General features: G+C 42.0%; 1 protein-coding gene and 1 long non-coding RNA gene across 4 annotated transcripts; one reads left to right on the top strand and one right to left on the bottom strand.

The window, feature by feature from the left end:
- Positions 1-890: 890 nt before the first annotated feature.
- On the bottom strand, positions 891-25,903 carry npy8ar (neuropeptide Y receptor Y8a). Of its 3 annotated transcripts, XM_029620171.2 has the most exons (7): positions 25,749-25,903; positions 20,590-20,706; positions 12,972-13,566; positions 12,597-12,838; positions 12,345-12,491; positions 11,632-11,848; positions 891-11,445 (listed from the first exon to the last, which is right to left on the bottom strand). In XM_029620171.2, exons 3-7 carry the CDS (start codon positions 13,278-13,280, stop codon positions 11,230-11,232), a joined length of 1,131 nt encoding a protein of 376 aa, XP_029476031.1. In that variant the 5' UTR covers positions 13,281-13,566; positions 20,590-20,706; positions 25,749-25,903; the 3' UTR covers positions 891-11,229. The 3 variants fall into 3 exon arrangements, with proteins under 3 accessions (XP_029476031.1, XP_029476028.2, XP_029476029.2); XM_029620168.2 differs by having other exon boundaries at positions 12,345-12,838; XM_029620169.2 differs by lacking the exon at positions 20,590-20,706 and having other exon boundaries at positions 12,345-12,838.
- LOC115101023 (uncharacterized) lies at positions 18,586-22,335 on the top strand. Its single transcript, XR_003859235.2, has 3 exons — positions 18,586-19,522; positions 19,900-20,389; positions 20,598-22,335. It is a non-coding gene; the product is annotated as an uncharacterized LOC115101023 (long non-coding RNA).
- Positions 25,904-26,642: the final 739 nt, after the last annotated feature.

Below are 26,642 nucleotides of genomic sequence, written 5' to 3'. Positions count from 1 at the left end.
AAAGAGAGTATAAATAAAATAAATAAATAGTCTGGCACATCTCTGATGTTCTGTCTTTATTTTGAAGGAAAATAACATGATGAATTATGTATGAGTTATCAAGAGATAAATGAGGAGAGAACAGAGTGTGGGGCCCGGGGAACGACAAGGGGGAGCAGGAAGAAAGTGAAGTCAGGGAAACTGCATTGCATCAGTAATTGCTAGCCTCTCTCTCTCTCTCATCATGTTTAACACACCAGTGAGGTGAGAGACCTGTCCCTGCAGCCATCCGTGAAATCTTCCGCCATGCGAGAGGGAGGAAAGAACCACTGAAATATTAGGGACAGACTACACAAAGAGGAGAGAGTAACACCCTAACACAAACACATTTACTCTCTCTCACAAACGCACACGCAAGCAGGCCCATATGTGCGAGAAAAAAAAACCCACACAGATTTACTACACAGCCACTGTAATCTGCTCCATGGAGACTCAAATCTGCAAGAATTACAGAGGAAGGGAAAGGAATACTAGCAGGAGGCAACAAGCTCTCTTCAAACATGATGATCCTGTTTCTCTGAGCCCTGACTCCTATCCATCCCTCTCTCAAGCCGAGTATCCTCACCTGACTCCTATCCATCCCTCTCTCAAGCCGAGTATCCTCACCTGACTCCTATCCATCCCTCTCTCAAGCCGAGTATCCTCACCTGACTCCTATCCATCCCTCTCTCAAGCCGAGTATCCTCACCTGACTCCTATCCATCCCTCTCTCAAGCCGAGTATCCTCACCTGACTCCTATCCATCCCTCCTCTCAAGCCGAGTATCCTCACCTGACTTGTGACATTCCAGCTAAACAAAAATAATTACATTTTTAGCTATGAATCCTTGAAGGAACACAAAACCACAGAGATACAGGTTGGACTCTTGTATTCAAAGACATTTACAGAACATTTCAGCCTCATAACAATCTACAATGGAAAGTGTATTAGAAACCAATGAAGACACCTAAAAGGAAAGCTTGGCTCAGAGGCTACATCTGCGTGAGGCTCTGTTACGTTCATCAGAAAACAGAAGAAAAAGAAAGATAAACATTATTTTTTGGGGGGGTTTAAAGTGCATTCGAAAAGAATCTCAGTCCACTTCGACATAATAAACTTCTCTCGCTGAAAGTTACAGTACAGACACACTCAAAAGCACACGCATCAATTGTCCAGATGTCCTGTAGTCATGTCCAGCACACTGTAGTGTCATTAAATGTCTGTGTTTGCTGTCCCTGCAATCTATGTCAAGGTCCCTGTATGTATGAGTGTGTGATCATTAGTGAGGGCAAACACACTTAGGGTGGTGATTATGCAACACACAAACACACACACCCACACCCACACACACACACGATGATTATGTTTATGTTGTCGTGACTCATACAGCCTTAACCTCCTGTTATCTATCTTTTAACTCATGTCTTTGAGTGTGTGTGTGTGTGTGTGTGTGTGTGTGTGTGTGTGCGCGCACGTGTCTTAAATGAACCAGCAACATGCATCAGCCTACCAAACGCCTCCTCCACAACACACAGAGTGATGCACCGTGGGGCACCAAGGCAAGGGGGAGATCGTCGTGTCACAGATAGAAACACAACGTAACATATCTAGAGTTGGCGCCTCTTCTTTTCAGATGAATTCAAAAGGATTGGAAACAAAACCAGAAATAAACCGTGATTCTCTCCTCACCTAGCTGTGAGGAGCAAAATGGCTACGTGTGTGTATGTGTCACTGTGTGAGTGTCACTGTGTGAGTGTGTGTGGGTGTTTAGCCCTTGGAGTTGATGGTTGAAACAGTATATTCTTGGCAAGGAAATCATCCAGAGATGCTGAGTCAAATGTGTCTTGTCAAATTGTTGTGTGCGATTTGAACGGCTGGTGACGGCAGTCTTAACTCCTCTGTGTGTGTGTGTGTGTGTGTGTGTGTTCGCGTGTTGTGCACACACTGTTGTGCATGTGTGTCGTGTTTCTTTTCCATGGCATGTTTTGTACTCTGACTCGGTGAAGTGTGTTGGAAGTGCCTACACCATAATTACATCTATTCTGAAACAGGAATTCAAATTCAGGATTTCTTATTTCAGCGTATGAACATCCACAACAAGTATGAGGCAGGGTTATTCCCAACCCTTCAGGATAAGAATGCCCGGTTTCTCAGTACCGTATTTCTCAGTACCGTATTGTTTTTACAGCAGCACAGTAATTTGTCAGAATACAGTAAGCATGTGAGTAAAGCGTGTGAGTACAGTGGAGAGATACAGTGGAGAGAAAGGATGACAGTTCAAGTCTGGGAGCTAGAGTACAGAAGCTTCCCTCAATCTAACCCATCTGATCCAGGACCTGTTATCCTTTTATCCCCTCTGATCTACAGCCTGATCGTTTCTGCTTAAGACAACTCCTTGTGGTTGTCATACCAACCGGTCTGACTAAACAGTACTTTACAGTAGTATTCTTTTCATCATTCTGTCTCTCTGTAAACATTTAATCTCTGGCCAATACATTCAGATTCCAATCTATTATCCTCCATGCCCGATTAACCATGAGAACTGGAGCTATATCAATATGTGATACAGGAGTATCAACAGCGTGACCAGATAGACTGTGGAATAGAAACATCGTCAATATTATATGACCCTCTGTAGCACGCCTACAGATGTCGGATCTTAAATTTGACCCCTTTTTGTCGCAGAAGGAGAATAATCCTGCAGCAAAAGGGGATATGAATGTCTGAAGAAATATTTAGAATCGCCGCCAGGGGACAACTGGAAGCGGCGTTTGTTTATTTGTCACGTTCGCTGAATACAACAGGTATTCATTCACCTTAGGGTGAAATGCTTACTTACAGGCTCTAACCAATAGTGCAAAAAAAGGTATTAGGTGAACAGTAGGTAGGTAAAGAAATAAAACAACAGTAAAAAGACAGGCTATATACAGTAGCGAGGCTATAAAAGTAGCGGGGCTACATACATTGTACCTTAAGACTGCAGTTCCGCTGGGCACCAGTTCAAGTAGCCTATGTAGGCTACCTGCAGGATACAGCACGTCTCGTGTGAATTCTTATGTGGATTATAATAAATGTATATTTTATTTTGTCAGGGAATTTTTTTTATTTTTTTTTAAATATCAGTTGTTTTATTATATGTTCCCAGCTTCCCAACACTGTTCTACCTCTACAATAAAAGCTACACAATTACAAACATGTAAAAAAATACCTTTTAGAAAGAATAAATCATTGGACAATAACAATTTGATTGTGAGCACACGTCCAACATAAAACCTGATTAGGCTAAATACAAGGTAGGCTAAACTGATTCATAGAACATGAACAAATCTAGCAAGCAACAATATATGCTATGTTCCACCATTGAAAGAGAAAACCAACAAAGAAATAGAAAATAAACTCTGTATGCTGGAATTCAGGTCGAAGAGTTTGAGTAGGAAATGAAACACTTCAGAGGACTTAACTCTTGAATACATTGCGAGTTTTCCCTTTGACCTTTGATTCACACACTGTGGGAAAGTTCCACCATTGGATCGTTCATTTTTTCAATTAATTTAGGCACACAAGTTCATTTAAAAAAAATTCAAGAAGTAAAATGAATAGTCTGATAATTTACACATCAAAGAAAAGTGTCTCAGCTCAACAACATTTTCTTTGGATAGGCTGAAATGCAACATCTTGACACCTTGACGAGATGAAATGTTAAAGCCATAGAATACAGGCTTTAAAATCCATAACGAGGATGACTTCAAATGCCGGCATCGAACTGAAAGTACAGTAGGCTTATGCTACTGTAGCCGGACCATAACTGCTTAGCAATGGAAATCTCACTAAAAGTAAGAGGATATCCACACCAGACCATAACTATATTGTCTTCGGAAAGTATTCACACCCCTTGACTTTTTCCACATTTTGTTGCGTTCAATTGAGATTTTGTGTCACAGGCCTATACACAATACCCCATTATGTCAAAGTGGAATTATGTTTTTAGAAATGTTTACAAATTAATAACAAAATGAAAAGCTGAAATGTCTTGAGTCAATAAAGTATTTAACCCCTTTGTTATGGCAAGCCTAAATAAGTTGAGGTGTAAAAATGGGCTTTAAAAGTCACATAAGAAGTTGCATGGACTGACTGTGTGTGTGCCATAATAGCGTTTAACATGATTTTTAAAGGACTACCTCATCTCTGTAACCCACACATACAATTATCTGTAAGGTCCCTCAGTTGAGCAGTGAATTTCAAACAGATTCAACCACAAAGACCAGGGAGGTTTTCCAATGCCCAACAAAGAAGGGCAGTTATTGGTAGATGGTAATTAAAAAAAATAGACATGGAATATTCATTTGAGCATGGTAGTTATTAATTACACTTTGGATGATGTATCAATACACCCAGTCACGACAAAGATACAGGCGTCCTTCCTAACTCAGTTGCCCGAGAGGAAGGAAACTGCCCCGGGATTAAAACATTTACAGAGTTTAATGGCTTGTGATAGGAGAAAACTGAGAATAGATCAACAACATTGTAGTTACTCCACACTACCAACCTAAATGAAAGAGTGAAAAGAAGGAAGCCTGTACAGAATACAAATATTACAAAACATGCATCCTGTTTGCAATAAGGCACTAAGGTAAAACTGCAAAAAATTTGGCAGAGAAATGAATTTTATGTCTTGAATACAAAGCATTATGTTTGGGGGAAATCCAACAAAACACATCACTGAGTACCACTCTTCATACTTTCAAGCATAGTGGTGGTTGCATCATGTTATGGGTATGTTTGTCATCGGGAAGGATACAAAATAAATGAACTGGAGCTAAGCACCGGTCAAATCCTGTAGGAAAACCTGGTTCAGTTTACAATCCAAAAGACACGAGGAGACAAATTCACTTTTCAGCAGGACAATAGCCTAAAACACAAGGCCAAATATACACTGGAGTTTCTTACCAGGAACATTGAATGTTCCTGAGATGCAAAGTTACAGTTGTAATCACTGCCAAAGGTGACTTTAACATGTATTGACTCAGGGTGTAAATACTACATTAAATGTTTCTGTATTTAATTGTCAATACATTTGCTAACATTTCTAAAAACATGTTTTCTCTTTGTCATTATGGGGTGTTGTGTGTAGATGGGTGGGAGAGAGAAACCAAATCTATGTAATCATTTTGAATTCAGGCTGTAACACAACAAAATGTGGAACAAGTCAAGGGGTATGAATACTTTCTGAAGGTACTGTAAATAGCCTAACTATAAAACATGGGCGAGCATCCACACTGGAGGAAGGTTTATCGTTCTACAGTAGGCCTACATCTGTCAATCAACCGATGGCTCAAGTCAGCTCATCAACTCAGCCAGGGAAACACAAACAGTAGGCTATTATCGGTTCTCACACCTTTCATTACAGTATGTAACAATGGACAGGCTAACGGGTAGCATAAAGAGTGTATTAGAATATAATCAAAAAACAAGAGGCCTATTGCAAACCATTGATGGCACTAGATTATCGTCAGTTGATGTTTCGTTAAACCATCAATAACAGCTAAATTAATCCGCACAGCTGATCTCAATTGCAACCATATTGGTTACCTCATTATTGCGCCCTAAAAGATGTCTGTGTTACCTTAGTCCTGCTTACAACCAAAGTCTTTCAAGAGCAACTGCCCCTAAAAAATAACTAATCCCTTTGAAAACAGCCTCTGTGGCATCAAAATGAGTCAGAAACATTTATTCTCGTGACAACATTGACTACAAACTGTAAATAGGATAATTTTTTGACATAAAGTTAGTCTCATCTAAAAAGGAGTTTGGAACCTAGGTGAGTCACGAGTAAATGTTGGGTTGGGTTTGGATGACAATGTCCACGTTTACATGCACACCAATATCCCGTTATTATTCAGGATACTCAAGTATTCTGTTTTCTAAGTTGACGGATATAAATATCATATCCCGTTTACAATAACCCGGAAAAAGCTTGTATCCGGACATGAGAAACCCATATAAAGTGATATGCTGATCTTAGACAGGATACTATGGTATGTAAACTTCTTTTTTCACAGACTGCGCAGGTTCAGTTTCGCACATCATGGGTGTTGTGTGATGATGTTTTCATCTGATTAGAATATTATCATTTCCGACATTTGGTCGGCCATATGATATTTTCGGACATTTGGTAAGCCATTTGTTTTGTCGGACTATAGTTAGATAGGCTTACATGCAGCTTTTCTTCTGTCCTTTCTTTCCCCAGAAGTCTCTACTAAATAAAGTAGTCCTCACCAGAATAATGTTTTACATTGATATAATGAATGCATCAGTAATCTAGTTAACACAGGTAAAATTGTCTGTTTCATTTAGGGACCTGGGAGAAATAACAAGAATTTCAAAACAGTGGAAAGATTGGTCCTGTGCAAAATGTCCAATGTCATCAGTTTGACTGGTTTTATGAGAATGAAAAAGCCTGAGAAAATGATGAAAGACTTCAGTTCATCTTGGGTGCATATTTTATGTGGTCGAAATACTGTCTGCTTGCATAACAGTGTCAAAGAAAGATAACACATTACATGCGCATTTGCATTTTCTCAAGAGATGCTGAAAAGAATCATATTTCTCCTCTCTTGTTCCCAAGACAAAATGAGCATTTGCTGTATAATTTTTCTGCAAGAAGTGCATAATTACATTATATATTATATGACGCTGCGTGAGCCTATAGTCAGTGTCCATATTTCAGTTACTATTCCATTTAACCCATACAGTATGAAATGAGGAATATTCTGTTTTATTCATGGTAATACACGTTCAAAGGATCACGGCCTTTTGAGACTGAAAAGCCCTGTATTATATACTATATATATGTATTGATGGACCATGCCTTCAGGATTAGGATGGACAATGTATGCTCCAGCAGGATGCACAGCCAAGCCAACTATGGTTTGCAAGCCCTGCCGAAGGGACCCTAGTATCCTGCTGCCTAGTCACCTTACCCCTACCTATATGTACACATATACAGTGCATTCGGAAAGTACTCAGACCCCTTGACTTTTTCCACATTTTTGTTACGTTACAGCCTTGTTCTAAAATTGATGAAATCATTTTTTTGTTCTCATAATACCCCATAATGACAAAGCAAAAACTGACATTTACATAAGTATTCAGACCCTTTACTCAGTACTTTGCTAAAGCAGCTTCGGCAGCGATGACAGCCTCAAGTCTTCTTGGGTTTGACGCTACAAGCTTGGCACACCTATATTTGATGATTTTCTCCCATTCTTCTCTGCAGATCCTCTCAAGCTCTGTCAAGTTGGATGGGGAGTGTCACTGCACAGCTATTTTCAGGTCATTCAGGACATTCAGAGACTTGTCCCGAAGCCACTCCTGCGTTGCTTGGCTGTGTGCTTAGGGTGGTTGTCCTGTTGGAAGGTGAACCTTAGCCCCAGTCTGAGGTACCGAGCGTGGAGCAAGTTTTCATCAAGGATTCTTTCTACTTTGCTCAGTTCATCTTTGCCTCGATCCTGGCTGGTCTCCCAGTCCCTGCCGCTGAAAAACATCCCCACAGCATGATGCCACCACCATGGTTCACAGTAGGAATGGTGCCAGGTTTCCTCCAGACGTGACACTTGGCATTCAGGCCAAAGAGTTCAATCTTGGTTTCATCAGACCAGAGAATCTTGTTTCGTTATAATCATTGAACAGTGCAGAGAAAACCACAAGTCCAAATCCCTATCTCCATCCATGGCTAATTTAGGAAAATGACAATTTTAGCTAGACGGCTAGCTAGTCACCGGAGGACAACACAACGAGATGCAACAATTCCAGTTTTTCTGTCAATGACGTTTGCTCTCAATGGGATTTGATAGGAGTAACGATTTCCCGATTGACTGACCTTCATGTCTTAAAGTAATGATGGACTGTCATTTCTATTTTCTTATTTGAGCTGTTCTTGCCACAATATGGACTTGGTATTTTACCAAATAGGGCAATCTTCTGTATACCCCCCTCATAACACAACTGATTGAATCAAACTCATTGAGAAGGAAATTAATTCCACAAATGAACTTTTAACAAGGCACACCTGTTAATTGAAATGCATTCCAGTTGACTACCTCATGAATCTGGTTGAGAGAATGCAAGAGTGCGCAAAGCTGTCATCGAGGCAAAAGGGTGGCTACTTTGAAGAATCTCAAAGATATTTTGATTTGTTATACACTTTTTTTGGTTACTTCCATATATGTTATTTCATAGTTTTGATGTCTTCACTAATATTCTACAATGTAGAAAATAGTACAAATAAAGAAAAACTATGGAATGAGTAAGTGTGCCCAAACATTTGACTGGTACTGTATATTTTGGGAAGCCTGGCTTCCCTTGGCACCCATGAATAGACACCACTGATTATACCTAAAGCGGACATTGCCATTGGCTGCACCACTGATTATACCTAAAGCGGACATTGCCATTGGCTGCACGGAGTCGCATTAACAGAAATCCCATGCAGCCTTGTTTACAAGTTGGAACACTGGAATTTGAGATGTACTATACATCTCGATGAGGATGATAGAAAGCCTCATTATTTAGTTTCATGATTTTCAATTATTTCTATATAGCGTACACTTCCTCGTTCTGAATTTCATAATTCAAGGGTGGCAGGTGTGGCTTCATGACAATGATTGCAAGAGCAGCTGCTCACCATTTGATGGCTCGGGTGCAGTTCCATCTCCAACAACGCCAAAGCATTGGCTATGCGGGTGTCTGCTTTCTCCTGTTAACGATGGATCCGATTGAACCCAGGCCTCTGTCCTTTTCTAAGGGTGAGTTATGTGTTTAACAAACATTCAGTACAATTGAAATCAAGTGTTTCCTCATTTACCACGACGGCAAATCGACTGTGGCATTTTACCCCCAACACTTTGTACAAATGGAAACTAATGTTGGCGTAGCCTACCGCTATTATTTGATATTCATATTCACAATTCCTATTTATGTTACCCATTAAATACAAAAGTCTTTCAAATATTAGTGTCTGGTATGGTCTCTTTTAAAAAATAAAAAATACATCTATGTGTCTTTGAAATGTGTAAGTATTTGAAATGTGTAACTAAATCAAGTCAATCGGGTGGTTTGAATGATGTGTCAAGAAGGATGTGGGTGCCAGAAGGACGTGGCTGTCAGAAGGGTGTGTGCCAGAACCAAGCCCGTGCCTACACGGCACTGAAGGTAGCAACCCTGACTGCTAGACCACCCCATGCCACAATTGAACTACATTTCGATAGTTGATTCGTAACCTTTTTGCCTTTTTTATTCTTTATCAGTCGCTCTCTTACCTTAACGCTCCATTCCTCACTACTCTCAATTTCACCTTAACATCTCATGTTATAGGCCTATGTGTGCAATTCGTTTTGATAGGCTACAGTAGGCTATAGTTTGGGTGTAGCCTACTGTACGGCTGCATTTCGGATACACTTGACACTTGTATGTCGTTGTGGACCAATTTCTATTTTTGTTATTAAGCTACATAAAACATTTTTTTGTTGTTGACATGTATAGGTTCATTTCAGATACATTTTTGTACATTTGAATGTTGGAGTAATAGGACCTATTACTACAGTAGCAGTAGGGGGGAATACTGTCTAGTGCTTCAGTATTTGAGCAAGCGAGAGAGGGTCAAAAGAGTGATCAAATTCAAATCCGACATCGGTACTACAGTGGTGAGTTCATATCTGCACTAGGATCCTGTTCTAGTTCAGCACTCGGGGCCCAGGAGTTAGGGGCCAGGATTGTTTCTGGACCGGCTAAAGCTAACACATTAGCATGTAGCAGAAGTTACATGTTAACACATGATTGGCTCTAGTGAAGCAGGTAACTGCCTGATGTTAAGATCCAAACAGGCCTCAATGTCTGGAGCAGGAGCCAATGAGAAGGGCTAAGGTGATTATATCCTGAACACACACCTAAGAGGGTTTACACACACACACACACACACACACACACACACACACACACACACCAAAGCTGATACTAATTTTATACATGAGCGATATGGTTGGATCATTAAAATCAGAGCTAACAAGAACAATAACAAAAACACTCCATATATAAAATTACAGATGCACAACATCAAGCTGGAGCCTTGGCACTTTGACCACAAATGGAAAGAAGAAGTGGAATTTTGTTTTACTTTTAGACAAAAATATAAAAATCATGATATATATTTTTTTACATCCATTTCCACTGTTCTGTACAATCATAAATTATTGATGAAGATCTACAGTAGGCCAGCCAGCCAATCAGCCAGTCGGCCACCCAGACAGATAGACAGTAGACCAGCCACACAGTCAGTAGACCAGACAGCCAGTCCGGTCAGCCAGCTCTGTGTATGTATGATCTGTCTGCAATGCGTAAGCAACATCAGGGACTCTCTCTCTCTCCTCCCCTCTCTCTGTCTCTTTCATCAGCATGTCTCAGACTGATGTCTCTGATTACTGAACAGCTCACAGGGAGACAGCGACTGAGAGGGAGGGCTGTCAGTGTCAACAGGGTTATTCTGATGTTAGACAGACAGCTGCCATATCAGCTCAAGGCAGCCCTGAGTTCGGAATTGTCTGACTGACTGACTGACCGTCTGTCCATCCATCTGACTGGCGTGACAGCAGCTTAACACCCTAGGATGATGTCAAACTCTGGTGACGACAATTCTTCTGGGAACAAACTGACTTAGTTCAGAAATACCCCGTCACCATGGAAACAGAGCCCACACGTCCCTGGGTCTGTCACTCTGTCGCAGTCTCTCCAGCTGTGTGCTACCTAGCGTAGCTGCATGTGTGCTCTCTGTCCACGAGCTGCTCCGTTGATTAGCTGTATGGATCTGTTCGTTCATTTTTATTTTAGCTAAGTGCATACATCAGTCCTGTATAGTCTGCTCGGCCTGCAATGCTTTATAGGAATTCAGAAATTGACTGAACCTCATGGAAACTGGGGCCAACTAGCTCTGTCTGTCCTGTCTGTCCAGCTGCTTATTTCCACTCTGTCTCTCTTTAGCATCAGCCGCTAGCTCTGTCCATTAGCGTTAGCTGCTCTATGCCAGCTCTGTTCATTTGAGGGTTTGTCTGTTTGCTGCTTACTTGATATGAACTGTATCCTTGTTGTTTACACCCTGTCTGACAGCTGTAGACGCTACACTACTCATCCATTAGCATTAGCCACTCTGTTGGCTAGACGTTAGCTGCGTATGCTAACACTGGGCTCGGCCCGTGGAGGCAGCGCGGTGCTCATTGACCCTGCCCGGTTCAGCGTTGACATCTTGGTTATCCCCTCGCTGCCGACGGTAGAGAGTGGGAAATTCTCATAGCTCTCTGGCGCCCCCAAGCCACAGTGGCAGCGCTGCAGCTGAACCTTCAACTCCTTTTGAAAGTTACTGTTCAGGAAGCCATACACCTGTGTGTGTGTGTGTGTGTGTGTGTGTGTGTGTGTGTGCAGAAAAGGTGTTAATGTACAGCACCAGCACATGTTTGTAATGACATTTCCATTTCCAAAATTTGTATCAATACAGTTGAGTTGAATAAAAATGAAGTTAATTTAATTTCAATTCAGTTAAGTTCAATTCTAGTCCAGTCCACTCACCACAGGGTTGACACAGGTGGAGGCCATTGCAGTGAGGTGGCAGGCAGAGAACAAAGCATCGTGCTGGCAGGCGGGCAGCACCTGGTGGTGCCAGTCGAATATCGTGTTGAACACGTTGAGCGGCAGCCAGCAGAGGGCGAAGGCAGCTACGATGGCCGCCAGCATAGCATTGATCCTCTGGGCTCCTCGGGCATTCCGGATCCGCTCCACCATGTCCCTGGATGGGAGAAACAAAGGAATGGACTTGGGGGGCCACAGGAACTGACTTGATGGATGGGATTTATACCACACTATACCAGGTACTCCACACTATACCAGGTACTCCACACTATACCAGGTACTCATGAACTTCATTAACATTAACATTTACTCATCAACTGTTCAATGTCTATCCTCTTTGATAATCATTGGACTACTACTGCACTCTTTAATTTATTTCATTCTCCCATTCACCATTGGTAATTAATTGACTACCATTCATTGAATCCTGTCCTGATGTATTACCTGCGTCTGAGTAAGCAGACTCATTCGTCTTCAACTTTTCTTCACAATGACTCCATTGACTATGAACGACTCATTAATTTGCCAATTCTTTGACTGTCCTGTGTGTGTGTTTGTGTGTGTGTGTGTGTGTGTTTGTGTGTGTGTGTGTGTGTGTGTGTGTGTGTGTGTGTGTGTGTGTGTGTGTTTGTGTGTGTGTGTGTGTGTGTCACCTGCGTCGACGTAGGCGTAGGAAAATGCGGAGGTAGCAGAGCAGCACCAATAGCAGGGGGACGCAGTACTGGAACAGCAGCAGGAAGGTGGTGTAGGCCAGACGGTGTCTATCTGTCGGCCATTTCTCCATACAGATCACATGGTCTCTGAGGAGAGAGAGAGAGAGAGAGAGAGAGAGAGAGGAAGAGAGAGAGAGAGAGAGAGTCCTACATCTGGCATGCACAATCAAACACACACACACACACACTAACCTGAAGGGGTTGGCGGGCAGTGTGAGGTTCTGGAAGGGATCGTCAGTCAGAATGTTGTAGGATAGGAAGGGGAGGGATATTAAGCAGGCGACCAACCAGGTGAGACCTACGGCCAGATAGGAGTGGCCTGCTGCTGGGGACCAGCCAGTAGGGTGCAGGATCAACTGATGGCGCTCCAACGCAATCAACACCAGGGAGAATATAGACACCGTCACTGACACACACTGTACAAACGGAGTGACCTGAGAGGGAAGAGAGGAGATATATGAGGGAGAAGAGAGGGAGCGGGAGGAGAAAAAAAAGACAGATTACAGACACAAACCAACACGGAACGGTTATCCAACAAACATACAGGCGCAGGAACTGTGTTCTCACCTTGCAGAGTGCCTCCCCCAATACCCAGCGGTCCATCAGAGTGTAGATGACGGTGACTGGCAGACACACCACACACATCAGGATGTCCGAGCAGGACAGGTTGGCGATCAGAATGTTGGTGACGTTACGCAGCTCCTTCTGCCGCCCAATGATGAACACCAGGCCCACGTTGCCTAGTAACCCCACCGCGATCACCGTGCTGTAGGCCACAATAAGGAATGTGGCCCCGCACACCGAGGGCGGGCACTGGCCTGACTCAGACCAATCAGGGGTCTCCCAGATGCCAGGGGAGCTGCTGTTATTGGTCATGGTGGAAGAAGGGCTTTGGAGGCTGTTAGAGGGTGCTTACTGAACTGAGGGGGTAGAGACTGGGAGTTGATGGGGGCGGTGTAGAGGGGTACAGGGTGATGGGGTAGACAGGCAGTTATAGTCTTTCTATACCCTTCTCAGTTGGCCACAGCTGGTTGGTCGTCATGTTGCTAGAGTCGCCGTGATTGGCTGTCCGAGTCTGCTAATCACTTTGATTGGCTGAGCCCACTCCCTCGGTCTGCTGGAGACACTGTGACTGGTTTGGCTCAGGATCAGCTCAAAGTCTCTATATGTAAAACAGGGAAGACAATAGAAGATAATCTCAGTCTATTTACTGTGTAAGAGTAGAGAATAATCTACAAATTAAAAAAACTAAAGGCAGGGGATGGAGGAAAAGAGAATATAGCATTCGAAAAGACCATAAGAAGGAGAATGTAGAGAAGATGAGAGAACATGTGAAAAGAGAACAGGAGATGAGAGGAGAGGAGAGACTAGAAGAGAGGAGAGGACAAGAGGATGATGAAAAAGGAAATGAGAAAAAGGAAAAGAGAGTTTAGATGAAGACAGGGAAGATATGAGAAGGGTTGAGATTCGAAAAAAAGAAGTTGAAAAAAGTTGAACAGAAAAAGAGAGAAGAGGGGGATAACTAATAAGAAATGAAGAAGAAAATAAGAGGGAGGAAAGGCTTTCATTGTCCACTATATATAAAAATGTCCACTTAATATGCATAAAATGTATTAAGTCTCTAGCCAGTGTTGAAGAGCTCAGGGATAGATATTAAAGCAGGAGAAAGTAGAGGGGAGACTATAATTATGTCGGTCTATCTTCCCTCAAGAAAGCAGGTCTCTGTTTAACGCTGTGTGACTGACAATTACTACAGATTCTCTCTCACTGTCTCCCTTTTCCTCTCTCATTCTCTCATCTTTATTTCTTTGTCTCCCTCTTTGTCTGTCTCCCTCACACCCACACCACTGTAACCATCTCATCATCTCTCTTTCCTCAGAACATCTTTCATGTCTTTTGTTTCTTTCTTTTTTCCCCAGCAGGTTGCGCACGCACACACACACACACACACACACACACACACACACACACGCACGCAAGCAAACACAAAGCTAAATGCTGAACAGCAACAGTAATTTCTGGCTCATTTGCGTGAAAGAGAGAATGCAGCTCAGATGAGGCATGTAGTCATGCAATCATACATACACTACCCATTAGGACAGGAAACAAGCACACACACACAGGAGAGGAGAGATGTGGGCAACTATAGCTAGACTGGGAACGCACACAGATGCAAAAACGAACAGACACACACACTGCCCTCAGGTTAATGGTGTTAGTTACTGGCTCCTCTGATGAGATTAAACATTAGAGACAAATGGCTTAATATGACCCTAAAATAAGTGTGTGTGTGCATACGTGCACGCCCGTGTGTCTCCTTCGATTAGTCTAGACAGTTGTAGTAGATACATGCAACAGTATAGCTATGGCTCGACAACATAAACATAGAGTAGGCTGTAGAACAGAGAAACTCTAGTAGAATGTTCCCTGATCTGAAATCCCTGGCCTCTCTAAAAATACCAATGCGCTCCCAGACACATTTAATAAACACACGCATGCATGCTCGGATGCACACAAACACACGTGCATATAAAACACACACGCGCGCAAGTATGAACATTCACAAATATGCACGTGCACACACGCGCTGTACGTAAGCAACCACAGTGAGCGTTTCTCCCCTCTACTTTATCTGGTTCATGCTTTACGCTCTCCCTCAGGCCAGCTGTGTCCTGGTTTGAGAAAGATGTTTAATTAAACCTACTTTGAAAAGACAATACATCATGTTTATGACACCGCCTCATTAACTCAGACACTTATCGCTAACACTAATCAGGAAAAACAACGTTAATATCTCTCTGTTGTTTTGCTAGCTACTCTCTACTGGGTCTTTTTACTGTGCTGTGAATATTTGGCTCGCAAATGACCAGTCGCTTTCATCAAGAATTAACACTCCCCCGCCTCTCCCCTCACTCCCTCCCTCCTGTCATCCACTGTCTCCCCTATCTTTTACCACCAATTCCTTTTTTCTGTCTCTCTAACTCCCTCCTGCTTCTCTCTCTCCCTCTCCGCTCTCTCTTCCTAACCCCTCTCTCTCTCTCTCCCCATTCTATTTCTGTCTGACGATATTGTTCAGTCATTAAAGCAGCAGGTAGGGGTTGATGAGCAGCATACGGCTGGTTTATTATGGAAGGTAGAAAACAAACCAGTGATTTCAATCGGATTTGTCTGACTGAAGAACACGTCTCAGTCTCTCCAAGCGTCTTTCTTAATGTGTGTGCAAGACAAGAGTCTTGAGTCACTCAGTGGAAACAATTTATCCAGTGGAAGACAATAATCAAGCAAATATCCAACATCCCCCAGAACTCCCTGCTAAAACAACGAACCCTGTCACACAGACACACACACTAGCGTTTGTGTCTCCATAGGTGTTCTAGTGGAATAGGACATGGAGGCCTCTATTTAAACAAACCTATCTCAGTAGGTAATTCTAATCGCAGGCGGTAGTGTCACATTCTGACCTTAGTTCTTTTGTTATGTCTTTGGTTTAGTATGGTCAGGTTCTCAATCAGCGTGAGTTGTCCCTGATTGAGAACCATGGGTTTTTCTATTGTGTTTTGTGGGTGATTATTTTCTGTCTCTGTGTATGTTGTTTAGTTTTTCTATGATTTGCTATTTCTGTGTTTGGCCTGGTAGAGGAAGAGGACGAGCGTGGTTCTCAATCAGAGGCAGCTGTCATTTTTATCATAGGTCAAATTCTAATCAACACAATGATTTTTAAGTCTTCATTTGTTTTAAATAGGCTATATGCAACACTTACAATGGCATCATCATTTCTCCCCCCATTTGCAGTGTTCTAATTAATTGCATATAATATTACCTTTTTTATGCATATCCAAAATGTTCACAGTAGCTGGACAAAGATCCAATATAAAAAGAAGGGGAGAATGTCCACTCACCGTTATACTGCTCCCAAATAGGCCTGTGTTTTATGAACATAATCACAACCATTTTACAGATCAGATCGCATTCACACACCTCCAGAAGTTGCATTGCAAGTGTGCCACGGACATTGTCACCATAAAACCAGGAAGGTGAATCCTAATAGGTTTGGTTGTAATAACATGAAACGAAAAACAAGCAGTTTTAAAAAATAAATGTAAAATGTAATGTTAAAAAAGACACACATTACTGTTGAACCAGCCTTTGTTATAATAGGCCTAATGACATACTGACCAGACCGGAAACGTGGTGTGCGCGAGCGTCGCAAAATAATTTTAGAAATCCATGTTATTCAATTATTGCACCTACACTGCTTGTGCACGCCAACGAGAGTCTGCGTTTCCAAGGGCTGAAATAGAAGTCATTCCTATTTCTGACGCAGATCACGCTGCAAGTCCCGCCTCTCCCATCTCCTCATTGGTTTATAGAAATAGGCACTCACGTGCCATCTCCTCATTGGTTATACCCACGTGGGTGATTGAAAGATGAACTTTGTTGCCGGTTGTGGTGGTAACACAATGAAAGTTTAGATGGATCACCATATAAGTTCAAAGATGAAAAAACCTGGAAGGAGGAGAGATGACTAGAAACGATTTTATGAGTGGATTAATTGTCGGAGTAGAGGTCCTTGTGCATTTCAGGTAAAATAACAACTCAATGTTTATATCCCAGGACAAATTAGCTAGCAAGTGCCAGCTAGCTGGCTAAATTGCCATACATGTTTAATGCTTTTCGACCTGTCCCCAAATTAATGTCATTGGTTCAGAGTTTGTTTTGATATTTTGACCTGTGTGTCGTGATCGTGTTTGGTTGTGGGGGGGGCAAAAATAAATTTGTGCACGTGCTCTATCAGCCGGTTTGGGTTCCGTGTTACAGATAACTTCTAAATACGAGGTTCACCGGTATTCACCAAGGTACTTATCGCTCATTTCATAATGGGCATGGACACGTGCCTACATCATGGAGTTTTTTTTACGCACGTCCAAACGGGAACTGCATGGCTAAAATATTGTGGGCCTACCTCTCCTTTCAAACTTAAGCTTCGGAGCCAAACGCATTATCGACAGTCTTGATTACTGCATTGGGCAGAAAAAAAGGATTCATTGTGAGGAGGGGAGGCTATGCTTGGATTTTAATCAAATAAAACATTTTTTTTATGTAGGTTTCTAAATACGAAGTATACAGGCACCAAAAGCACATTGGGCTGCTCTTGTTTCATGCGCATATGGGCAGTGTGCTTCACAGCCGAATAGTCTGCGTTTCTGCAGTCAAAATTCATGCCATAACCAACTGTTACCACTAAACCCAGCTTTTGGTTGGTCTAATATATTCGATCAGCGCTGCCTGAAATTAGTACTTTGGAACATGCTTTTAAGAACAAACCTCAAATATTTCCACCACACCTATCTGAGCGCAAGCGAGCTGATATGAGACTAAATTACTGAACCTGGCGTTAGGGCTGGAAAATATTAGGGCTGGAAAATGCCAGTTCACCAGTTTTTACATGACAAAATTACAAACTAACATGCGTTTGACACTAGCGCCGCCTTAACCCCAGCCGAAAATTTAGCCAGGAGTATTCTCTCTCAAATGGTAGAATACTGACTCACCTCCCCTCTTTTCTCTTTCCATCTCCTCTCATAACCCCTATTCTATTCTCTTCTCTCCTAACCCCTCTTCTCTTACATTTTAGTCACTGGGCGAAAACAGTCCATTACAGGGGATATCTTTACATGACATGTTTTTTATATTCTAAAGAATACAGAATTTTTCCAAAGCATATTTTGAGTTTTGTGGATATGCACCATATCCTGAAAAAAATCTCAAACCAGATATGTCCTTTAAACATATATGATATTGGGATTATTCCGAATATCACACATGGACATTTACTACAGCTGGATATGGACTCATTCAATATTCTGTATCATGACTGTACTGTGAGGATCCGAATGGGTCAGATCAATTTTCTGGTGGATGGGATTATTTAAGATACTATTTTAAGTGGTAGGATTTCAGATGTTTTCGGAAGATGGGCAGGGACTCTGTTGTCCTAGCTTCAGGGGGAAGCTGGTTCCACCATTGGGGTGCCAGAACAGAGAAGAGCTTGGACTGGCGTGAGCAGAATCTGGGGTGGGAGGGCCAAGAGACCAGAGGTGGTAGATGAAGTGCTCGGATTGGGGTGTAGGGTTTGAGCATAGCCTGAAGGTAGGGATGGGGCTATGATCCTTCTCCCTCCTCTCCTAACCCCATTTCTCTCCTAACCCCTCCCCTTTTCTTTCCCACTACATCCCTAATGACTTGAGTATCTCACAGCAGGCTGCCTCAGGGCTGGATTAATGCAGGGGTTAACCGGGGTTGAAGCCCCTGGGCCCAGGCCTTGGGGGGCCTGTCATTCCAAATAGTGTCCACCTGCCAAAAGGTGTCTTCCCATGCCTCACAATGGGATTCAGTGAGTTCTAGCTTCTGTTGCTAGGGCTGTTGCTAGAACTTGCAAAATTCTGACCGGTCTACGTAATGAACCAAAGCATCCGTTGCTCTGCTGGTTGCTTGGCTCCATTTTACCTAGCGGTCATGGAGGACAGAGGACGCGGGCAGTTCTAATTCTATTTCACCTCATCAGCGCTCGCTCTGTCTGCACAAAATTATTAGCTCAGAATTGCTCCCCAACGACAGTGTTTTTGACGGCGACTAACTGTTACCTGCTACCGACTGCTTCGGAGGACCGAGAAAACTGGAAAGAGAACACTCTTTCTTTACCATATAAATGTCTTTATATAAGAAAATATTGTTAAATAGGATGAAATAATTTAAGCTGTTTTCAGATTGACATTGCTAGCTAATGTACTTATTTAGCTCAACCTGCCTAGTCAGCTAGCTAGCCAGACAGTGTTATTTAGCTCAGCCTGCCTAGTCAGCTAGCTAGCCAGACAGTGTTATTTAGCTCAGCCTGCCTAGTCAGCTAGCTAGCCAGACAGTGTTATTTAGCTCAGCCTGCCTAGTCAGCTAGCTAGCCAGACAGTGTTATTTAGCTAATGTTAGCTAGCTAACTAACTGTTATTGTAGCTTTCTGTTTGTATGTGACTTGCACCTCAATGATTTTCTTTTATCTTTCCAACCAGGCGAAGTACTATGAAGACACCCCTGATCTCGACAACAGAAATTCACATTTCAGGGTAACGTTAAGCAGTTAACTTCTATTAGATAACCGGAAGGATTTAGCTATGTACAACCATTTTTCAACAACCATTTTCCATCTAGCTAGTTGGTCATCTACATGTTGCTCGCTATACATGCAGTTAGTTATATGTCTGTCATATTGTGGTATCGAGCTATAAGTTAAACCTGATCAATCAAATGGATAGGTGGAAGCAATTATGATAATTCCAACTGCCCTTAACTAGGTCTCTTAGCTAGACTACACAAACAGAGAGGGGGGGGGGTGAGATAGGATGAGAGTGGGAGACGGAGAGAGAAACAGAGAGAGAAAGACAGCAGTGCAAATGTACTTAGACTTGAATATCTCAACAACTCTTCTCTACCAATTTGTTAGGCAATCACATGTACCTACGGGGGAAGGATGGCCAGCCACACAGGAGGTTGATTTTCACTAAGGACTAGAAGGAGGCTGTGCTGACCAAAATGCATGCTTGCCATTTTGGAGTGAAGCGCATGATTGGCAAAATAAACCTACGCTTCTTCTGTTGTGGGATTGTCAAGGATGTGGACAGCTGGGCAAGTGAAATAACAATCACATTCTATTATATCTGAAAGTATTATGATTTCAACGACTGTCATAATCAAAGAACACACAATGTTTAAATGTGTCACTTTGTGCTTAAAAGGTCAGTACCCTGTCTAGCCTACCAGAAGTTTGAGAGGGTGAAGACTGTGGCGCTGGAGCACAATTCACGTTTTGCCCTGATAAGTTGTTTTGTAATGGTTGCTTTATTTGACCACAGGAGATGTCAATACTATAGAATGGGTGTGTGCCAGTATCCTTATAAATATGAACATCTGCATACTGTACGACACAGATATGGGTAAGAATGATGTAATCTTCTATCTAATACTTTAAATATTAGGGCGTGGACCTCATCGGACCCTTCACTTTAACAAGTGGGTGGAAGCAATACACATTAAGCTCAGTAAAGGAAGAGAATGTGCTTAACTCTAAATTCCCTTCTGTATAACCCAATAAGGGTGCTTGGAACCAAAAATGTTTTCTCGTTTTGTGTGATACCTATCAAGGATGAGACTGGCGAGGCCACCTCCAAGGCCACCTCCAAGGTGACGATGGACATCTTCAACACCCACGGTTTTAGGCTGAGTTCATCTTGAGTGACTGAGGTCGTGAACTCTGGAACAATGCACAGATGTTATAGGTTATATTCTGTCACCAACGGTTTGTTTTGTTTCTCTTTTTAAATTTGTTTTTCTATGGTACATAGTCAGACATACACTACATGACCAAAAGTATGTGGACACCTGCTTGTCGAACATCTCATTCCAAAATCATATCCATTAATATGGAGTTTGTCCCCCCTTTGCTGCTATAACAGCCTCCACTCTTCTGGGAAGACTTTCCACTAGATGTTGGAACATTGCTGCGGGGACTTAATTCCATTCAGCCACCTGAGACGTAGTGAGGTCGGGCACTGATGTTGGCCGATTAGGCCTGGCTCGCAGTCGGCGTTCCATTTCAAATCAAAGGTGTTCGATGGGGTTGAAGTCAGGGCTCTGTGCAGGCCAGTCAAGTTCTTCCACACTGATCTTGACAAACCATTTCTGTATGGACCTCGCTTTGTGCTCGGTGGCATTGTCATGCTGAAACAGGAAAGGGCCTTGCCCAAACTGTTGCCACAAGTTTGGAAGCACAGAATCATCTAGTATGTCATTGCATGCTGTAGTGTTAAGAAGCCGGTTGGATGTACTGCCAAATTCTCTAAAACGACATTGGAAGCGGCTTATGGTAGAAAAATGTACATTCAATTCTTTGGCAACACCTCTGGTGGACATTCCTGCAGTCAGCATGCCAATTGCACGCTCCCTCAAAACTTGAGACATCTGCACATTTTAGAATGGTCTTTTATTGTCCCCAGCACAAGGTGCATCAGTGTAATGACCATTTCAGGGATTTTCTTTATTTTTACTATTTCCTACATTGTAGAATAATAGTGAAGACATCAAAACTATGAAATAACACATGGAATCATGTAGTAACCAAAAAAGTGTTCTTCAAATTAGCCAACTTTTGCCTTGATGACAGCTTTAAACACTCTTGGCATTCCCTCAACCAGCTTCATGAGGTAGTCACCTGGAATTCCTTTCAATTAACAGGTGTGCCTTGTTAAAATATAATTTGTAGAATTTCTTTCCTTAATGCGTTTGAGCCAATTTGTGTTGTGACAAGGTAGGGGTGGTTATACAAAAGAAGCCCTATTTGGTAAAAAAAAATATATATATCCATATTATGACAAGAACAGCTCAAATAAGAAAAGAGAATAGTTGAAGTGTACCTATGATGAAAATTACAGGCCTCATCTTTTTAAGTGGGAGAACTTGCACAATTGGTGGCTGACTAAATACTTTTTTGCCCCACTTATGTGGGAACTCTTTTGAGACTGTAGGAAAAGTGTTCCAGGTGAAGATGTTTGAGAGAATGCCAAGTGTGCAAAGCCATCATCAAGGCAAAGGTTGGTTACTTCGAAGAATCTAAAATCAAAAATAAATGTTGATTTACTTAACACTGTTTTGGTTACTACATGATTCCATATGTGTTATTTCATCTTTTTGATGTCTTTACTATTGTTCTACAATGTAGAAAATAGTAAAAAGAAAGAAAAAGCAGGTGTCAACTTTTGACTGGAACTGTATGTTCTTGTTTTGTTGCCTGTTTTGCATGTTATTTCGGCATTCATTTGTATCACAAATCAGTGTCCAAACAATGTGATAAAAAAAAAAAAATAAAAGTTTAAAAAGGTAATAAAGCCACATAAAAACATGGTCGTTTTTTTGCTTTCTTGAGTAAGGCAGCTCCAAAATAAGAGTTTCAGCCTAGCTCAGTGCTTTCTGTGGTGGTGGTGCAGGCAACGGAAAATACAGAGTGTAGGGGTTGGTAAGGTTCTCTAGGTGCGCCGTGAATGGCTCCGTGTTCTGTCAGTCATGGGGACATTACACCACCGCAAAATCTATGGGGAGAGCTCAAAAATTCAAGCCCCTTGGGTGCTGCCATAGGTTTACTTTAGAAGTGCCTATCCAACGACGCTCAAGGTAATTTGCCACATAAAATGACGTCAAATCACATATCTACCGTAGCTTTGATTGGACTGATCATGTCAAGATCATACTTTCAAAATGTTAGCTAGCAAGCTAGACAAGCAGTCATCATGAATCAAGTCAGCAAATCATTTTCAATCCTTGTCATTTGAAGAGCTGTTATAGGTGCTCATCGGCCACTGGAAATAAACATTACACAACAAGTTGGAAATCGCAAAATTCAATAACGAGTGGTTTAGAAGGAATCAGTGGCTAATTGCAAGTGTTGCAAACCAATCACTAGCCTGCTATTCAGTGGAGAGGGTGTGTGGTCTATGGCTAAGTTTAAGGGTCTTTATGCCAAGCAGAAAAGGATAGGCATTCAGATTCAACACCATGGGCCAGAAAAGGTTGAATACATTGGCCATGCTGCCAATCCAGCATGACTTCTGCTGAGTTCAAGACAACTGGGAACTCGCAATAAAATGTGCTCCGACTTAGAAAATACATTTTGAACGGTCATCCAACTCGGAATTCCAAGCCGGGAACTCTGGCCTCTTTCTAGAGCTTTTTTTTTTTTTGCTGTCAGAAACCACAATATAAATGAGCTAATAGCAATTACTGTTTATAATTCAACACAATACAGGTAACCTTAACATTGATCAAAATAATTGAGTAAAATACTTTCTAGAAAATAAAAGTAATCCGACGATCGCTAGTTTGTGCGCGTCGCCATGATTGTTTTTTTGTATCAACCAAAAGATAATAAGAGGAGACAAGATGAGTTTGGTCTGTTTGCAGTGTGCATGTTGAAGGGGGTGTGTCGTCTACGATCATTCACGTCCCTTCATTCACTTCCGGGAAGTTTACTTGAGAGATGATTGACACATTCCTTCACCTCATAATAATATCTTTGGAAAGAGCGACATTTACGTGACACCCAGAATGCATTGTATAATGTCAACAAACATGGCTCGACACATACCTGGCAAATAGCTTAACATTAGCTCATTATAATCAGTACAACCTTCAAAAAAGTATTTTACACAAATCACGTGTCCATTACAATCTAATCAATAATCAGAATGCATTACTTGTCACCAGAACTTGAAAACGTGAAAAAAACTGTAAATACATTTAGCTACACACATACTCGGCCTTCGGAAAGTATTCAGACCCCTTGACTTATTCCACATTTTGTTAAGATTACAGCCTTACTCTAAAATGTTATAAATTGTTTTTTTTTCTCTCATCAAGCTACACACAATAGCCCATAATTGCAAAGCAAAAACTGTTTTATAGAAGTGTTTGCTAATTTAAATATATGTTTTTACTGAAATATCACATTTTCCATAAGTATTCAGACCCTTTACTCAGCACTTTGTTGAAGCACCTTTGACAGTGACAGCCTCGAGTCTTCTTGGGTATGACACTACAAGCTTGGCACGCCTGTCTCTGCAGATCCTCTCCAATTATGTCAGGTTAGATGGGGAGCGTTGCTGCACAGCTATTTTCAGGTCTCTCCAGAGATATTTGATCGGGTTCAAGTCCAGGCTCTGGCTGGTTCACTCAAGGACATTCAGAGACTTGTCCAGAAGCCACTCCCGCGTTGTCTTGGCTGTGTGCTTAGGATCGTTGTCCTGTTGGAAGGTGAACCTTCGCCCTAGTCTGAGGTTCTGAGCGCTATGGAGCAGGTTTTCATCAAGGATCTCTCTGTACTTGGCTTCGTTCATCTTTGCCTCGATCTTGACTAGTCTCCCAGTCCCTGCCTCTGAAAAACATCCTGACAGCATGATGCTGCCACCACCATGTTTCACCGTAGGGATGGTGCCAGGTTTCCTCCAGATGTGACGCTTGGCATTTAGGCCAAAGAGTTCAATCTCACCTCCCTGACCAAGGCCCTTCTCCCCCAATTGCTCAGTTTGGCCAGGTGGCCAGCTCTAGGAAGAGTCTTGGTGGTTCCAAACTTCTTCCATTTAAGAATGATGGAGGGCACTATGTTCTTGGGGACCTTCAATGCTCCAGAAATGTGTTGGTACCCTTCCCCAGATTTGTACCCTGACACAATCCTGTCTCGAACCTCTACGGACAACTCCTTCGACCTCATGGCTTGGTTTTTGCTGTGACATGCACGGTCAAATGTGGGACCTTTTTATAGACAGTTCTGTGCCTTTCCAAATAATGTCCAATCAATTGAATTTACCATAGGTGGACTTCAATCAAGTTGTAGAAACATCTCAACAATGATCGATGGAAACAGGATACACCTGAGCTCAAATTCGAGTTTCATAGCAAAAGGTCTGAATACTTATGTAAATAAGGTATTTCTTTTTTTTTTTTTTACTTTTAACACATTTGCAAAAAAACTCTTTTCACTTTGTCATTATGGGGTATTGTGTGTAGATTGATGAGGAAAACAATGTATTAATCAATTTTAGAATAAGGCTGAAACGTGGAGGGGTCTGAATACTTTCCAAATTCACTTTATTGTGGTCTGACTCTATGACTAATGGCATAGCTGCCACACACACACACACACACACACAGTGATCCCCACTGCAGTAATGCCCTCTATATTCAGTGTCCTATTCTGCAGTGTTAGCTGCTGTGTTATTGTGTAAGACTTCATGGTGTATGTTTTTGGCCTGCTCTGGGAAATGTGTTGTTTGCTTTACACTGTACTGTACAGGATATAAAACACTACCATGTATTTGACTGAAAATGGTCTGTCTTCAACACTGTACATGTTATAACACACACATGCACACACAGACAAAGAGTTACACGATGTCTGGTATTGATCCTTTCTCAGGAGTAGCCTGGGTAAACAGCACGCCTGGAATTCTCTCTCTCTCTTGCTCTCTCTATACTTCATTAGCGTTTCAGTAAATCAGATCACTGTACTTGAGTGAGAACCATTCACGCTTTATCAGTGTCAGTATGGTTCCCTCGTGCTGAAACAGCTGTCTACCCGAAACCAAGTGATTGACAACATCTTAAAAAACACAAGATTTCAAGAAGACAACAAATACACTCATAAATAAACGGTAGCATCGGAGAATACAGGCGCATCAGAGCTGGACAACACAAATCTCGGTGAAGAATGAAACCAAATGTCTGAATGAGATTTGAGAGGACATTTACCTTGTGTCTATCTCCGAATGCTCAGCCAAGTCACCTGCTGTAGGCTACACGGACAGAACAGATGCGTTCTCTCTCTTGTGTGTGATATATCGGTGCTTCTCTGCTGCCGCCTCTGGGCTGTGCTGTGTGGAGGGACTCACTGCGCGTAAACGCGGCTTTATAACGAGAGGAGCATGGGGAGAAACAGGGGAGGGGAGAGACAAGTAGGGGGCAGTCGGCAGCGAGTCTTATGATAAGAGAGAGAGAGAGAAAGAAAGAGGGGGGGTTAATAAGGTAACTTCTTGGGAAAAACGTGCATTTCTTCTAAGACATTTCAACAGATTATTAAATCAAGAGGAGGATAACTTTGCTGTGAATATGTCTAATAATCTCAAATGACATATGAAGGCATGAGTCATCATATTTGTACATATTCTTCTTTTATCTAGAAGAGACTGTCAAACGTAGTTAATAGTCAGACGCGTCTTATTGAGCCGATTGTCATTGGATACTCTTAGAGAGGGACACACATAGGCCTAGACTAGGGGAAAATAAAGAGTTTAGCGGGGATGGACACAGCATGCTTTGTTCTATAGCTAGATGACTCCTGATATCTAAGTATAATTGTTGTCTTCATTTGTTGTTGTCAAGTACCAATGGTGTAAAGTAAGTAGTATTTTGGGGGTATCTGTATATTACTATTTATATTTTAGAAAAGGTTTACTTTTACTTCACTACATTCCGTAAGAAAATAATGTACTTTTTACTCCATAGATTTTCCCTGACACGCAAAGTACTTGTTACATTTTGAATGCTTAGTAGGACAAGAAAAATAGTCCAATTCACGCACTTATCAAGAGAACATCCCTGGTCATCCCTACTGCCTCTGATCACTAAACACAAATGCTTTGTTTG

The sequence above is a fragment of the Oncorhynchus nerka genome, linkage group LG19 (assembly GCF_034236695.1).
Source record: "Oncorhynchus nerka isolate Pitt River linkage group LG19, Oner_Uvic_2.0, whole genome shotgun sequence".
Lineage (NCBI taxonomy): Eukaryota > Metazoa > Chordata > Actinopteri > Salmoniformes > Salmonidae > Oncorhynchus > Oncorhynchus nerka.
The sequence above is the reverse complement of the archived record's forward strand: the minus strand, read 5'-3'. Positions and strand labels throughout refer to the sequence as shown.